The sequence below is a fragment of the Terrapene carolina genome, unplaced genomic scaffold (assembly GCF_002925995.2).
Source record: "Terrapene carolina triunguis isolate 2854851 unplaced genomic scaffold, T_m_triunguis-2.0 Scaffold84, whole genome shotgun sequence".
NCBI classification, from domain to species: domain Eukaryota; kingdom Metazoa; phylum Chordata; order Testudines; family Emydidae; genus Terrapene; species Terrapene triunguis.
Genome location: NW_020664435.1, coordinates 31,297,625 through 31,315,278, shown reverse-complemented (window position 1 = coordinate 31,315,278; position 17,654 = coordinate 31,297,625). Strand labels below are relative to the sequence as shown.

At 41.0% G+C, this 17,654-nt stretch overlaps 1 protein-coding gene across 1 annotated transcript in view; it reads right to left on the bottom strand.

Annotated features, from left to right (window-relative positions):
- Positions 1 to 4,119: 4,119 nt before the first annotated feature.
- The window catches only part of CDK6 (cyclin dependent kinase 6), a 171,541-nt gene continuing 158,006 nt past the window's right edge, over positions 4,120 to 17,654 (bottom strand). The window contains exons 6-8 of the mRNA XM_024219050.3: positions 15,043 to 15,093; positions 10,309 to 10,444; positions 4,120 to 4,853 (exon numbers count right to left, since the gene is read on the bottom strand). Of these exons, the coding sequence (XP_024074818.1) occupies positions 4,707 to 4,853; positions 10,309 to 10,444; positions 15,043 to 15,093 (334 nt within the window). The 3' untranslated portion in view covers positions 4,120 to 4,706. The remainder of the gene's footprint in view (positions 4,854 to 10,308; positions 10,445 to 15,042; positions 15,094 to 17,654) is intronic.

Sequence of the window (17,654 nt, the reverse complement as noted above, 5' to 3'; positions counted from 1 at the left end):
ACATGTAGGTCCTTAAAGGCTAATTTCTGACTTCATTACACCTGCAAAACTCCCAGTGAAGTCAAAAGAAGGAGGCTATAAAAGAAATACTGGAGTTTTGCCTATATAAGGACTACAGGATCAGATCCTTAGCCTGATTCTAACTACTCTGTCAGTGGGATTTAGGCAAAGGGCTTTACTAGAGTTTACTAATAGTTTTGAATCATGGAGAAAAGTATGAAATGAGAAGGATTCACACTTACAGTATATATGGTGTAAATCACATCATAGGCCTAGCAAAAATCCATCTATTCCTGAAACTATCACATCAGAAAAACACTAGCAAAGTGGTTCTAAAGAATAGAATTCTCAGAAGAAACATGTATTTCGTTATTCAAATTCAACTCATACTAGGAACGTAATTAATTTATGTGGTCTTTTCAACCAAACCATGTGATTTATGATTCATCCGATTTGTTTTCAGCTGTGAGTCAGATAAGTGCTCCTGGTTTGCTGGCTACATGACTGGAATGGCATATTTGCTGTTTATTCCACATATTAAAATGGGCACTGTATCTAGCAGCTGAGAGAATTAGCCCTTGTACAATAAAACATGCTTCTCAAAGACAGTTGGTATATAAGCAGTGCAAAGTAACATGTATAAAATTTTCTGTTTATTCATACAGAAAACTCAAGTGTAAATTGAGCCTGAGGACCAGGATATGGATAGTGTCCAACACACAGAAAATGCTTGAGCAACGTATCCACTGTTTATGACCCTGTGAAAGGACTCTATGCATGTAGGACCACATTTTCAAAACCCTGTGAAGGCAGAAATCCTGGTTTGTTGGTGTATTTTGGGGCACAAGCAGGAGACAAGCTTGGATTTTCAAAGGGGGCATCAGCTGTGTGTGCTGAAAGATAAATAGCTGGGCTTAGAATTTTGATTGGTGCACACAAGACAAAAAAAGGTGTCCACAAGCTAGTCATCGTCATAGTGGGAGGTGGATGAGGAGGTTCCATCTAATCATCCCTCTCTTGGCTCCTGGGCCAAAAGAGGCAACTACTGGCAGTAGCAGTGAGGGAAGACCAGTTGTGTGGGAGTTGAAAATAGAGGCAGGCGGGGGGTGGGGGTGGGGAGTCTCGTGGGAGATAGCAGCAGGCAGCTTTCCTGGATCTGTTTGTGCTGAGGAGGATGAGGGAGGGGGTGGAGAGGCAGAGGGAAGGCCACTGGGTCAACCAGTCAGCTGCATCTATTTGCCTTTGGCTTGGCATATCTTGTGCTGGGTGCTTTTAGATGCACAACAGCATTAGAATATGTTAATATAATATTGGCATATGCTAATGACCTGTTACTATATGTCAGTGTGAAATATGTGCAGCCCAACAGGTGCTCAGTTTCTAAAAATTGGTCTCAGGGGGCCACCCAGAGCCAGTAAGGAATCAGCAGAGGAAGCAGACGCTTTCATAGTACAGAAGCAAGTACACCTGAAACTACACTATCCTCACCTTAGTGGTTTCTTCAGTTGTTGGGTCTGCTCGGCCTGCAGAATCATGCAGGATCCTGTGGGACTATAGCTTTGCTCAACACCAAATGACTATAATGTGGGACAGTAGATGGGAGATGCTCCTTTCCACTGCTCAGAACATCTGGGCATCTACTGTAATGAACACCCTGGCTGGAGGTGCTCCAGAAGATAAAGAACCATTTTTACTTTTTTTTCAATTTAATTTTTGTTGTTCAATAATTTTTAGCTGTGTTCGCCCAAGTCTGCTGCACTCACTCAGGCCAAAGGCAAGACCGAGTAGGGCTACATGCAAGGGCCCCATTTGCAGTGTATGTGAATGGTTTTCTTTACTGCTGTGGTGATGGCAGGGAAGGAGGGAACTTGTGCCAGTGGGCACCTCCCTTTTGAAATCCAGTTCCCACTTCCCCACCTATCACTACACACATGGCAGTAGTACCCAAGGGACACACATAGTCAGTAGAGGAAATGGGGAACAGCAATCAGCCTTGGAGTGCTGGAGAAGGGTAAACTGCATATTTTTTCCACTGAGGGGGTTTGGGAATGGGGCTTGGACGGGATGGAGTGTAACATGGAGTAGATGTATTCTACTCTGTTCTGGTTCTCACACAGCATCCTTCAGAGTAATTGCTAGCACCTCTGTGCATCAGTTTTTTAGCATGATTTTAAAAACAACTAATATTTTCCCTCCTTTATAGGGCTTGCAGAGCTGCAGTGTCCAGGAGATAGTCCTCAGGCAGCTGTTAGAGGGTGATGCCAGCTAAGTGCCCTGAAAAAGTACGTACAATAGTTTGGTGCTAGATAAAATGTGGAATGTTTTAAAAATTGCTAAATTGTGCAGTAACCTTTTCCCCATTTGTTAATTTTGCAAGGTTGGCCTGGATTTTTTTTTTTTCTGTTTTAAATAACTGTTTTAAAATTATTAATAGAAACTGTGGTTAATTTAATTGCACTATGATCCACCTTTTTCGAAGGATGTCAAGACCAGCCAAGCGGCACCCTCAGCCCTCTCTGGGCTGCAGAAACTAAGACCACGGGGCATGGGGTAGAGCCGAGACCCACCGAGTGATACCTCATTTATCCTTGGGCCTAGACACTGAGGGAGAGGGAACGGGGCAGAGCCAAGACCAGCTGAGTGGTGCCTTGGCTACCCACTGGCCTTCAGCCTGGCACATTGAGCCCCTTGGAAAAGTCTTGTGTTGTGCAAGAGTCCAGACTCTGTGCACACATGCCTCGGATGCAATCTTGTCCAGCCTAATTTACAGCCTGCCTGTTCATGCTGTAGATCTTTGAACAGACCCGACATGCGCATGTGCAACTGGTCCTTTGACAATTTGGCCTACATAGCATGGAAGTAATTTAACCCAAGTCTCATTGTTAGGTGTGTAACAGAAAAGGAATGCCTTCACAAAAGGTAGATAAAACCACTCACTATCTTGGCAGCAGCCTAAGTGCTAAACAGCTCAGAACTAATGGTGAAGTTTGCCACAGAGCCAGTTTGCCACATAACCGAGGAACCTGCCTGGGAGACAGCCACAGGCTCCCATGCCATAACTGGAAAAATATATATTGCTCAGCTTGGCACTGCCAAGCATGCTGTGAGTGAGGATATAGATACTGGCTCAGTAGCTAGAACAGATGAAGCAGAGGCAAGAGAAGTAGGATAGCTTACGAAGGACCATCACAGGAGTAAGCAATGGTAGCTGCTGTGTGTATTATTATTTATATTGCAGTAGTGCCTAATCTACCTTTACGGCAGGGGTTAACTCACTGGGCCAAATGTTCCCTTGAGTTATATCCAGGCAAATGCACTGAAGTTTAGGTTAGGGAAAAGCCTTTACTTTATGTATTTAAAATATTTACTTTTTCCGCACAGTACTAAAAAAATAAAAGTTTCTTTTAAAAATAATGAAAATATATTTTAGTTAAGGTAAAAATACTAAATATAAAAATGTAATGTAATATTTAAAATAACTGCTAAAAAGTTATGTGAATTGTTTAGTTATATTGACTTTCAATTATGGCACATTACTGCTAGCACAGTGAGAAATATGGTGTGCCAATATACCCACATGGTGGGTTAGGAGGGATGCTCATGCATTTCTGCACAGAAAAAAAATCTGCTAGTAAATGAAATATGAGTAATGTTCATGCACTGTGTTGTATAAGTTGTGTGTTACAGGTAAAGCAGCGCAGTATATTCCATCCAATATAGCACGTATGCATAAGTATTCTTCTCCGTAATCAAAGAATTCTCTGCTTCTAAAACAGGAAACATTTTTCCAAGTTACTTTTTGGTTGCTAATAAGTATATGTTACAATGGGAAACCCTGTTTTGATTTTCATCAGCTCTATCTACCTCTTTGATCTACATATTATAAACTTCTGTACTAGATCATGGAACATATGCTTGCAATTGTTTTGAGAAAGAAATAAAAAGTTAGACTTCAAAGACTGATTCAAACAACAAATGCAATATTTTTGGAGAGTAGTCTTTAGAGAGTAAGTTCCTAAAAGTTTTTTTTAAACTTATTTTTGCGACATGCACATAAACTCATCTAGTTAATAATTCATTTGTATATTAAAAAAACTAAAAATTGATTCAGTTTATAATCATCATTATTTTTATGGACAGTAATGAAATAATAAAATTATTTGTCCAAGTTTTCAACTGGGGAAGCACCTCCTTGTATGTTACCAATAGTAACTAGACGCATTCATGTACTTATCAATTATTTGCGGGTTGTAGAGATCCAATATTTCAATGCCATTTCTTTTAAATATCACTTTAAGAGATACCAAAATAACAATTAAAAAATACCAGATCAGGCTTCAGCAGCTAGAGGGAGAGATTGCGTCATGTTTTGGCAGTGACTGGAACACTGGCAGCATTCAATATGAGAAGAATAAAATGGCAGCAAAACTGGTCAGCAGCTTCTCTTCATCTGGAGTTTTCCCAGGTAGTTAAACAAAACAAACACACACACACATAAAGCTGCAATGAGAGCAGGTGAAATCCCTGGTTCTTGCATTGCTTTGATGAAAGTAAACCAGGTTGGTTTCCTTGGAGCACATCACCATCCTGAAGAAGCAGACAGACGCGTAAAACCTCCAAATAATGATCTTCAGTAGAACAGCTAGGGATAGTGACCTTTGTCAGCTACACATCATGTTCATTTGTAGGTTCAGCTTCAATGAGTCTTATGATTTATTCACCTCATTGGAGTTTTGGCTGGTTGACATGTGGGAGTCCAGATTCTCCTTGCATTTCTCCAGATCATGGAAATAAGGGTGAGACAGGGCAACATAGGCAGATATCCTCTTGGTGGGATTGAACGCTAAACATTTCTAAAAGGATTAAAATAAGACGGTTTTAGTGTAGTGGTTACGTGTATAATATGCAACTGATATTATAAATAATGAAGATAATATAGATACAAATTAATGAGTGTCATTATATTGATTTATAATTACAATAGCCTGAAGATCTAGAGCCAGTTCAAGTGCTGCATGGGCCTTGCCTATTTTCTCAGTCAATGAGAAGTGGCCAGGCAGCTGGGTCAGACTATATCAATATTACACACAAAAACTACATTAAAAGAACACCAAGGTTGCAAAATCAAGCCCTCAAAAATTAGGAAATGTCAGAACTAAGGTTCTCTGTGCAAACTTCATTCAGTGCCTTTGTCCATAGGTATTACGATAAAGTATTTAATTACATCATCATATATTTTTCTATATGATCTCTGCCTCATTCAATACACAGGATGGACCTGCTCTGGAGATTAATCAGGTTGTGTAGTGAAGGAGGCTGTTGTCCCTAGGATCTCTGCTTCATTTGCTGCAGAAGTTGGAAGGTATGTAGTGAATGAGGCAGGGGATTGTAGGAAGAGTAAGAATAGTCTCATGGTTATGCATGGAGAACTGGATTCTATCTCAGCCTCAGCCACAGATTTCCTGTGTGATGGTAGGCAAGATACTTAAACCAAACTTTTCACAGGGGTCACTAGTTGTGTGTTCCTCATTTTAGGGGTGTTTGACTGGGGACCCTGGGGTCTGATTTCTAAGAACATAAGAACGGCCATACTGGGTCAGACCAAAGGTCCATCCAGCCCAGTATCCTGTCTACCGACAGTGGCCAATGCCAGGTGTCCCAGAGGGAGTGAACCTAACAGGTAATGATCAAGTGATCTCTCCCCTGCCATCCATCTCCACCCTCTGACAAACAGAGGCTAGGGACACCATTCCTTACCCATCCTGGCTAGTAGCCATTAATGGACTTAACCTCCATGAATTTATCCAGTTCTCTTTTAAACCCTGTTATAGCCCTAGCCTTCACAACCTCCTCAGGCAAGGAGTTCCACAGGTTGACTGTGCGCTGTGTGAAGAAGAACTTCCTTTTATTTGTTTTAAACCTGCTACCCATTAATTTCATTTGGTGGCCCCTAGTTCTTATATTATGGGAACAAGTAAATAACTTTTCCTTATTCACTTTCTCCACATCACTCATGATTTTATATACCTCTATCATATCCCCCCTTAGTCTCCTCTTTTCCAAGCTGAAAAGTCCTAGCCTCTTTAATCTCTCCTCATATGGGACCCGTTCTAAACCCCTAATCATTTTAGTTGCCCTTCTCTGAACCTTTTCTAATGCCAGTATATCTTTTTTGAGATGAGGAGACCACATCTGTACGCAGTATTCAAGATGTGGGCATACCATGGATTTATATAAGGGTAATAAGATATTCTCCTCCTTATTCTCTATCCCTTTTTTAATGATTCCTAACATCCTGTTTGCTTTTTTGACTGCCGCTGCACACTGCGTGGACGTCTTCAGAGAACTATCCATGATGACTCCAAGATCTCTTTCCTAATTAGTTGTAACTAAATTAGCCCCCATCATATTGTATGTATTGTTGGGGTTATTTTTTCCAATGTGCATTACTTTATATTTATCCACATTAAATTTCACTTGCCATTTTGTTTCCCAATCACTTAGTTTTGTGAGGTCTTTTTGAAGTTCTTCGCAGTCTGCTTTGGTCTTAACTATCTTGAGCAGTTTAGTATAATCTGCAAACTTGCCACCTCACTGTTTACCCCTTTCTCCAGATCATTTATGAATAAGTTGAATAGGATTGGTCCTAGGACTGACCCTTGGGGAACACCACTAGTTATCCCTCTCCATTCTGAAAATTTACCATTTTTCCTACCCTTTTTCCCTGTCTTTTAACCAGTTCTCAATCCATGAAAGGATCTTCCCTTTTATCCCATGGCAACTTAATTTATGTAAGAGCCTTTTGTGAGGGACCTTGTCAAAGGCTTTCTGGAAATCTAAGTACACTATGTCCACTGGATCCCCCTTGTCCACATGTTTGTTGACCCCTTCAAAGAACTCTAATAGATTAGTAAGACACGATTTCCCTTTACAGAAATCATGTTGACTTTTGCCCAACAATTTATGTTCTTCTATGTGTCTGACAATTTTATTCTTTACTGTTGTTTCAGCTAATTTGCCCGGTACTGACGTTAGACTTACCAGTCTGTAATTGCTGGGATCACCTCTAGAGCCCTTTTTAAATATTGGCATTACATTAGCTATCTTCCAGTCATTGGGTACAGAAACTGATTTAAAGGATAGGTTACAAACCATAGTTAATAGTTCGGTAATTTCACAGTTGAGTTCTTTCAGAACTCTTGGGTGAATGCCATCTGGTCCCGGTGACTTGTTACTGTTAAGTTTATCAATTAATTCCAAAACCTCCTCTAGTGACAATCTGTGACAATTCCTCAGATTTGTCACCTACAAAGGACGGCTCAGGTTTGGGAATCTCCCTAACATCCTCAGCTGTGAAGGCTGAAGCAAAGAATTCATTTAGTTTCTCCGCAATGACTTTAGAAGTTGTGAGTACTAACAACAGCAATTGAAGACAAGAGGAGCCATGCTGGAATATATAAAATGCTATATATATATACACCTCTACCTTGATATAACGGTGTCCTCAGGAGCCAAAAAATCTTACCATGTTATAGGTGAAACCGTGTTATATTGAACTTGCTTTGATCCACCGGAGTGCGCGCCCCTCCTCCCCCCCGGAGCGCTGCTTTACCGCATTATATCCGAATTCGTGTTATATCGGGTCGCGTTATATCGGGGTAGAGGTGGATATATATACCTCTACCACGATATAACGCAACCCGATATAACATGAATATATATATGTATTAAGTACTTTGAAAAATCAAGCTGCAGATACGTCAAATTGGGCATCCAGAATTAGCGGACGCTTTTGACCATAAAATCTCTGTGCCTCAGCTCCCTGTGTGCTCCTCATCTCACAAGGTGGGGTGAAGATAAATTAATTAATGTTTGTGAAGCACTCTAGTGATGACTGCCGTAGAAAAACCCAGGAGGAAATTAATACTTTTGTTTTCAGAGCAGGGTTTGAATAGAGTGCAATAAATAAGGCCTGAGGCCAGACATTGAACCATGGGGATAAAACAAAATACTGTATAGCACCATCCATCCTGTGCACTGAATGAGGCAGGGGCCTATGGAAAAAAATATGTGATTGTGTAATTAAAGACCAGTGGGGACTGAATTAAAGTTGCACAGGCAACTTTCCCACCCTTAGGCTCCCAGTCCCAGTCTCCTTGCCCAATCAGTCCAAAACCCCTGCCATAGTCCCAGCTATTCTAGATTCCCATGTTCCAATGTACTGCTTTCCCTTTCCCAGGTCTGGCTCTTGTCCCCCCTACATTCAAGTCAGGTGGCTTCCTCCTCCATGCTGCCTGGGCACTAGATGGGGGCATGGGCGGTGGGTATTATAGGCCAGGCTAAGCCTTCCCTGGCACAGCCACCCACGAGGGACACCTGGGTCGCAGTGGCCCCACTCCTTCCCTGAGGCCCCACCCACTGCTGCTGCCGCCTGCCTACCTGCATTCCATCCCCCTCTCCCACCCCCCCCCCCCAGGTCCCCGCGCTGCTCGCCGCGTTGCTTCTCCTCGGGGGCGGGGGAGTGAGGAGGGATGCTGCGAGCAAGTGGTGGGCGTGGGGGTCTGGTGGGGGAGTGAAGCGGCTCGGCCAGGCACTGGGGCCGCTGGCTCGGACAGAGGGGGACACCGGCTCTGCTCGGCACTCAGGCAGAAGGGCCGAGGCCAGCAGCCTAGCTTCCCCAAAGTGGGGTTCACCTGCCGCCCATGGATGGGTGGTCACAAGAGAGACAGGCTCCCTGCTCTTAATTAAGGTGCCTAAACCCAGGCCCAGCCTGCCCCACATCAATCAGGAATAAGGTGACCTGATAGCAAGTGTGAAAAATTGAGACAGGGGGTGGGAGGTAATAGGAGCCATATAAAAAAAAAGCCCCAAATATCGGGACTGACCCTATAAAATCGGGACATCTGGTCACCCTAATCAGGAATGGCAATTATGAGGCAAGTCTGGCTTTTCTCTAGCCCTGGGTGGAGCATACTCAGTCGCTCTGAGGGGATGGTGCATGCTCAGTCTTGGCAGCACTAGGAGCTGTAAGGGGATGCAGCGTACCCAGGGCAGATGGAATCTTATGAGATTTTAGCCAGTAAACTCAAAGAAGTCCCTACTGAGCATGTGTGAAATGAGATTTTTCAGCTGCTTATATCTTAGCCAAATTTGGACACATTTTCACATGAATAGCAAAAGTCCCTGACACAAAGGTCATCCCCTGACAAATTTCAAATCTCTGCTGTAGCTTCTCAAAGAAAAGATCGCCAGGATTTTTTAACATTGCAAACCAATATATTTTTCTTTAGTTTTGTTCTTGGAAACAGTGGAACCATTTTGGCTGAAACTTTCCAAAAACAATTCAGCCTGAGGAAGACATCTGACATAAAAAAAATTCTGCTCAAATAGTTAAAATCTGACAAAGTTATAAGCAACTGAAAAAGTCTTATAATATGAAGTGTTAATAATAGGCAGTGCTACCAGCCACGCCTATAATAAAATAAGTACAGGAAAATCCAATATTTCATAGCTGTTAATCACCTTATGTAGTCCTTGCATTTCCTAATAACATTCCTTGAAAGGCTAGCAGGTGTAGGGATAGAAGGCTAACCTAGCCGTTACATATCATTAGCACTTAAATAAATAATGTATTTATTCAAATCCTTCTAAAATATTTATTTGTTCTGTGACACCCACTAGAGTGAGTCAACAACAACATTTTTAGGCAGTCCCACCCCTGGGTTTCTGGTGCATGTGTAACCATGATCTTTACCAGTTGTTGGCCCAATGGTTGGTGTGTTTTCTGTATCCCCCTTAGTGCCTAATCCACAGAGCCAGTGCAATCTCCCGTTGTTCACTTATGCCCAAATTCTGTGAATCAGTGTAAAGACAAGTAAATCTGTGCACTGGTGATCTCCACAGGAGATTGAGGAGAAGAAGAAATTGCGTCTTCTCTGACTGTGAAGTGGCTATAGTAGCCTGGAATACCCTGAAGCTGCAGTAGCCCCTGCACTGCTTATGCATGCTCTCTGTGGGGGAAAACAGTTGGTGAATCCACAAATGATGACCCCAAGGAGCTGGGCTCAGCATTGCATAGAAGACGTGCACCACCCAAATGGCCTACCATCTGTGCACAGCAGTTTTTATACAAGTTCTGCTGCATATAACACTTCTGCGCCATGGAAGAGGGGCAATTCAGCTGCTGGAATCACTTCAGGCTCACCTCTAATAATATTATTACATTAAAAAAACATTGTTTCTTGACATGGTGCAAGGTGCAGTAGCTGCAGTCATTTAAGATATGCTTGGAGAATAACAGAAACTTACAAGAAGTAAGTCCTTGCCTAGTTCATCGATATCTGGTACAAAATTTTCAATGGGTTGTGGGGGTCTGGAATTGAAAGCATGTCTTGGAAGGGCAACATCACTAGGCCAGTCTTCTTCTTCCGGGAGCCCAATGACACTGTGTAAGGAACAAGCATACATATTAGCTGGGGGTGAAACAAAAATATGTTACCGCTGTATTTATACAGCCTCATCTTCTTTCATTGTATGAATCCCTAAATCCTGCTTCACATGTTTTCATGGGATTGCCTCTTGTTCTTTTGATGCGAGCAGCAGCATTATCCAGGATCACAGGATAATCTATTAAACCATATAAGGCAATTTTTAAAACCTTTATAGACTATACTTCACATGCACAATAAGGGCCAGATAATGCAGCCCTTGCTTGCACTGAGTAGCACCTTTCTCTGTAAGTAATCCCACTGATTTCAATAGGACTGTTTGCAGAGCATTGCATTATTTAATGGGAGTAGGGATGGCAGAACTGGGCCTTAATGTTGCATGGCAAAAAATCTTTATGGAGGGAGCTTGGTGGTAGTGCTCTGGCCTGGGTCTCATTCTTCTGAGTCCCTGGATTGGCAAGGTGCTGCAAGTGCTTTGGGAGAAATGTGCTCAGATTTTGGAGGCATGGTGCACCTTATATCACTCGAGAGTGATTGAAAGGAGATTTCACAGAGGAATTCCATGCAGGCCTCATTTGCCACAAGGATGATGATCCTGACAAAAGTCCTTAAGGAAAAGACAGCAGAGCATAGGTCAAGGAGGCCATTTCCCAAAATTAAATAACTCAGTTGCTTTAGGATAAAATTTTCAAAAGCACTTAATTGTATGTAGGCTCCTAAGTCACTTTGGTTCTTTTGAAAAATTTACCCCTAATTTTGTTTTATGTTCATCTTATCTATAGTTGGAAAACTAATATTTCTTCTTCTGTTCTGAATATGACACAAAGCTTCTCCTTATGAAATGAGCATTCAAATTTCTAGAAACATGGATAAATGAAAATAGCTGAATTGTTGGGATTTCTTTTAAATGTACCAAAAAAACCCACCACCTTTCTTTTTGGACCATGTCTCTACAGTCCAAGCTTCAGCCCGGAGTTAATATTTCCGGTATAGCTATAAAATGGTGAAATAAGGGCTTGTAATGGAAATGCTGACAGAGACCCATTAGCCAGACTTTACATACCAAGTTTTAGCCAAAATCAATTTTACAGCTGAATTTTACACACCTTAAAATAGAGATTTATAATGAAAATGCTGACAGACTCAGAACTATAACACAGAAAAACAAGTTTCCTTAAGAGTTTGGGCTTTCAATTGAAATGCCACCAGGGTGCAGCATTGTCCTTTCTTTTTATTAATAGTGCTTGGTAGTAGACACAGAATGAAAATTAGGACCAAGCATTGCTCTTACTTACTTATAAATCCTGAGTTACTCCATTCAAATCAATGGAATTACTTCAGATTTCTACAGGTATGAGAGCAGAATTTGGCCCTTAGTATTTAAGGTACCTCAACAAACTAATATCATGTACTAAAAAACAGCAGTGTGGCCAGGAGTGCACCACCACTTAATTCTTGTAGCTATTTCCCCCCAGTATCCACTAGAGTGATCAGATGTCCCGATTTTACAGGGACAGTCCCAATATTTGGGGCTTTTTCTTATATAGGTGCCTCTTACCCCCCACCTCCCGTCCCGATTTTTCACACGTTCTATCTGGTCACCCTAGTATCCACAGACTGCTAAGCTCTTGCCAAAGGGGGAATTAGATCTCTTTGAAAAGTTAAACTTGATTGTTACTATTTATTTATAGGTCACCAATGACATGCAGGGAGCTTTACTTATAAGATGACAAGTCCTGCCCCGAGGGTCTTGCAGTTTAAGACTCTGATCCTGCAAATGCTTAGCCATATGGGTATCATTACATATGTGCTAGTCCCATTGAACCCAGTGAATACACGCATGTGCATAAGTGATGAAGACCTGAGTCCACATCAGATATAACACAATGGGCAGTGTCGGATGAGGGGGGAGGAGGAGTTTTTAAATGGTAATTAAATATACAAGTTCGTTTTCTTTCAAATGTGTCTAGTTAGTTCTGATTTTTCTTTTAAGGAGAATATGATTGGGTGTGAGAGCACAAACAGACCAGAGTGGACGCTAGTAGTTGCAAGTTAGCGGCAAGAAGTGAGGCGGCTGCCTGGTGCCCAGGAAAGGGGGGCTGGTTCCAGGCGTAAGGGGCAGCATTAAAAAAAAAAAAGTACAAAAATGGGAGTTGGATTTTTTTCAAGTGGGTGTTTACGGATCCTACAAAGCATTTGGAAATTGTTTAATACACCAGTGTCTGCCTGGCAGCCCTAGCAGGTTGCACTACCATTTGGGTGACCAAGATTCTGGAGCATATTGGAGGAAGCTATTTTATCCTCTCGCCATACCAACAGTACAATAGTAGCAGTAAATATTGATAGATTATGGGAGAACCCAAAGGTCCGAGTTCAGACCTGATCCTGAGAGAGGCTGAGCACTTTCCATTCCCAGTGACTGCAACAGGAGTTGAGTATGTTCAGGACACCCTGGCATCTGGCCTTAAATCTGTGAGCATATACTGTATATTGATGTTGGCATGGGGAAAGGAGGGGAGGGTTATGGGCCATCTCCTAAGGATCTATCCTCAGTCTTTGTGGAGAACTCCAACTAATGTAAATAAAGGCTGCACAGGTGGAGCAAGGTCCATTATCTGAAAAAATGTCAGTCCAGAATGTAGGAAAATCTTAAAACAACTTTATCCAAATTAGCCTAGAGAATGACTCACTACCATAGCAGGCAACAGCTCCCTCATAAAGGCAAGGCCTATGCCTAAATGTTGGGGGTCTCCAGCTGTGAAAACAGAAAATAAACACTATCTGACATAAAAAAGCAAGAAGGAGGCATTTGAAATATTGAAGGATAATTACACAAAAGAGGCAAGGCAGATTTTCTCTTTAAGTGCAGTGTGTAATAGAGAATTTCTGCTCTCTCCTAAAATTGGCACAGTATTTTTTTCTTCCTGATTAATGGTTGAATTCTTTTCCATACAGGTAATCTCACCCACTAGGGAGGGATAGATAGTTCATTGGAGGAGGCTGCTATGTTTTTAATCCTATTCCAACTCATTTGTTTTGGGGGGTTTTCCTGAAATGTCAAACAATTTAGGATCTTAAAAAATAAAATCACAACCATGCTCTTTACGTTATTAAAATATGCTGCATATATCAAAACATTCCTTGTTTAATCCAGCAGAATATAAATTAATCAAAGGGATAACTTTGCCAGAACTAGAAAAAGCAAACAGGCGAGGACTGATTGTTTTTGGATTGTACAGGAAGGACTATTCACGGGCATGGCAAATTAACCACACTAGTGAGTCACATACACTGGTATGGTATGCAGGAAAGGGAAGTCAACTGAATGAAAATCAAGACCTGCAATTTGGGAACCTCATTTTAAACTATGAAAATCTTCAGAAATGGATGTGTTATAATTTGAGAGCTGGAAAAATGATTAGAGAGACAAATTCATTATTTGACCTACTAGAGTAGCGCTTTCCTTTGAAGCTTTATCATCTTCTCTCTGGAATTTCTGCAGGGCTGTAAGGGGGGACAGTGCTCCCCACCCCCACCCCCACCCCCCGCCCTCCTCCCCCCTGCTCCTCCCTGCCTACTATTACTACTCATCTTGGCCTCTCCCTCCAACTGGATGCCTGGAACTCTCTCCATAGGAAACGGAGGACAGCTACAGAGGTGAATGAGCCCTCTTTCTGTGCAGGAGTGGGAACAGCCATATGCGTGTCTGGTGGTCATAACCACTCAAATATTATTATAAAACATTTATATTGGGCCTCAAATTTACATGGCATTTTCCAGGACACCGTCAGAAACATTCCTTACTGTGAAGATATTTTAATCTAAAACAACAGAGAGGTGATTGATATTTTTCTCACTTATCTGTATCAATGACTTTAAAATGGAGAATTTTTATTCAAAAACATACTTTGGAGGGGGGAGTAATTCTACTTTTAAAAGTTCAGAGTTTGTCTGAAGAGGAACTGCAATACAGAGTTGTAAAATGCTTTTAAAATAAATTACAGTATCCCATCTCTAAGATAGCATCCATTTAATCTCGATACCTTTTATGTTTTCATAGCTGCCTTTATCACCAAAATATGGCTTCTTAATAATCTTCATTGGATATACAGTGAAGCTAAAATATTCCTTTCCACAGAAGTTGTTGATCAATATTAACATTTCCACTTAATAATGAACATTTTTGAGGGATTCTGATTACATTTTTTTGAAATTCACAAATGAACAAAATATTGAATAGCTAAAACTTTATTTGGCTTTGTAAGGTGATTCTTTCTTGAATGCTCTAACTTTTAAGAAAATGCGTGAATGGTGCATGAACCATATATTTAAAAGATTAGAAAAAATCCCCCAGAAGTCTATCATCTTCTTGATGATGATTGTTATTTCTATAAAACTATATTCCACGCACTTTCCTCCTCCCTCTTTGACAGAGAATACACGGAAATATTATATTGCAGTGCAACAGCAATAGGAAATATGTTCTAGGAATACTTTGTTCAAGTCCTTTTACTCCATAAAAAACATGGCAAAGAAACTTTAAAGTGTTTCAAGCTAAACTGCCACTGACATAATGCAGCAAATTAGTACTTACTCAAAGATTTTTCCTAGCTGATCAACATCTGAATTTCCACGAAAAAGTGGCCTGAAAGAATAAAGAAATAGAGTAAGATTTCTTTAACTAAAGTGAACTTGTACTTGTCACTGAAAGTTTCCAAAACAAACCAAAACCCTGTTATTTTGCTGAATGCTCAGTTGTTACCCCTTCATGTTTTTATCCAGTCTGTAACTGCACTTTTCAAGGTTTCTCCTTGGATTGGTAACAAGACTTTAAGTTAATGGATCAGGCACACATACAGACATGTTACATTTGAGAAGTAATTGCATCCTTTAACATGAGTAAAATAACTTTATTTCCTATCATTTTTTAAGCTATCAGCATAAGAGTAAATCAAACCACTGGTTGATGAAACAATGTTATCCACAATAATTATGTAGGCCACATTCAAAGTGCTGTTTAGAGAGAGTCATGCAATGCATTTTAATAAAATAAAAGATTGATTACTAATGATATGTTTTAGAAATCAAATCCCTTGTGTATTCTACTAAAAATGAATCCCTAAGCTCTGGGGTTCAAATTGAAGACAATGGGGTTACACGAATCTGTAAATCATGGGATGTAAAACAGTGCAGAATTTACCTTGAAAGAGAGGAAAGCTTCTGCTGCATAAATAAAGATACATTTAGGAAATAAATTAATAATCCAAGCCTTCAAAGGGTTGTTAGAAACAACAGTGACTAAAAAAATACTCACTTTGAAAACTAGTGATATATACCCATGTCCTTTTAAAGTGCAATTAAAATTTTTGTTCTTCTGTTATTGTAATTTGCAAAATATCATCCCCCTCTAATGGTCCATTTGCTAAAAGCAATGTGAAAGCGACCGTTCAGTAAGAGATGTAACAAACATTTGCGTGATATATTAGCTACCTGTCCCCACAGCACAATAAGGGTGTGATCTGTACCTATTTTTATGCTTAAAATTCTAAAGAGATTTAAAACAGATTAGTAAATCCCGGATAATTTAGGGTCCTGTCCACCAGGAATTTATACATCTTCCTATGGTGAGCAGGCCGCTGGTAACTGTGTAAGGTAGTGTAGCACTTTGGCGCAGCTATAAAAGGGGTATAGTGGGAGTAGTCAAAGGAGCATACTGTAGGCAGATTGCAAGAAATGAGATTTTACTGTTGTCAGCTGACAGCCAGGTTGCCTCCCCCTTCAGAACTCTTAACTCCCAGAATGCAATGCATGTTGTAAGCTTACAGTTGCAGTTACCATGACACAACACAGGGTAGCACTTTAACTGAAACACAGAGACTTTATAAACGATGCATATTCTGGTGCCTTCAGTAGCAGCACGTGATTGAGTTTTCCCCATGACCAGTTCTCCTTCCCCTTCACTTGCCCAGCGTATTGCTTTTCTTTCCCCTGACTGAACTCCCTCATAGTGCTACCAGTCAATGAGATACCAACCATTTAATGGTTTCAGTTTGCCAAAGAAGAACTCCCATCTGCATTAGGAGATAAAGGGACACTTGGCCATACCCTTCCTCCTCCCCAAACCACAGGCACAGAAATGGGAGTAGTCTGCATAGTCCTAAGGATGGTTTAAAAGGCATGTTTCTCCCTGCCTACCAGTTAATTCCTGGTAGGCAGGGAGAAACGTCTTAGAGCTCTCACTGGGGCAATGCAGCTCCATGTCACTGTCTAATTTAGGGTTGTGGATCAATTACACAATCTAGCCTTATACGTCCTCACATCCGTGACAGACCCAAGAACCGTAACATCTCTCCTCTAAAACGACTGACCACACAAAATACGTGTCCTGAAAGAAGTCTGTGACACCCAGAAAAACAATAGCAAAGGAATGACTGTAAAATGTGCAGGTCATCTTTCCTGTACTATATGTGCATTCTACTCCTTCATGTTTGCACATCAGCTTAGACTAAGCTGTTTTGGGGAAGGAAATTGAGAGAAGACTCTGACCCAGTTACCCCTGCAGCAGTACTATTCCAAGTTTAAACTGCCTTTTTGTTGACTGTGAAGCATTGTGCACATTTAGGACAGTGGGTCTGAAATAAATAATAAGTAATGGTACGTGTTGTTTTGCACATGTGCACCACTGTTTGTTGATTAATTTTGGCCTCTTTTTAATAAGATTGTTTCAGTTTACATTGGATCTTTACTCATTTTAGCCTTCCCTGTTTTCTGTCATTTCACCATATCAGCTTCTAAGGAAAAGAAAACATGACTCCAAACAGACATGAACAACTAATTCTGCGGTCAGTTATGGGCCTGATTTCCGGAAGTGTTTGAGCATCCATAATTCCACAGAAGTCGGGAGGCAGCAGGTCCTTCGTGCCTCTGTTCATTTTGACAACTTCAGGTAATTTTTAAGTGACCATTTGAAACTGCTAACGTGCCTCAACCTCCTCCATCACGCTGCGGATTTTCCTCTGGCTCAAAGCATTATAAAGCAGGCCCCTTTAAGCTAAAGAAATGTACGCATTCAAAACGTTCCATCCAAGCAAAAGTAAAGCAGATCCAATGTTTTAAAATGTATTCTCAACCTTGTGTTAATGTGAAAACTTGGCAAATTCAGTCTTGTTCTCAAATCACCTTAGGCAGTGTCATGCCAAAACAAGT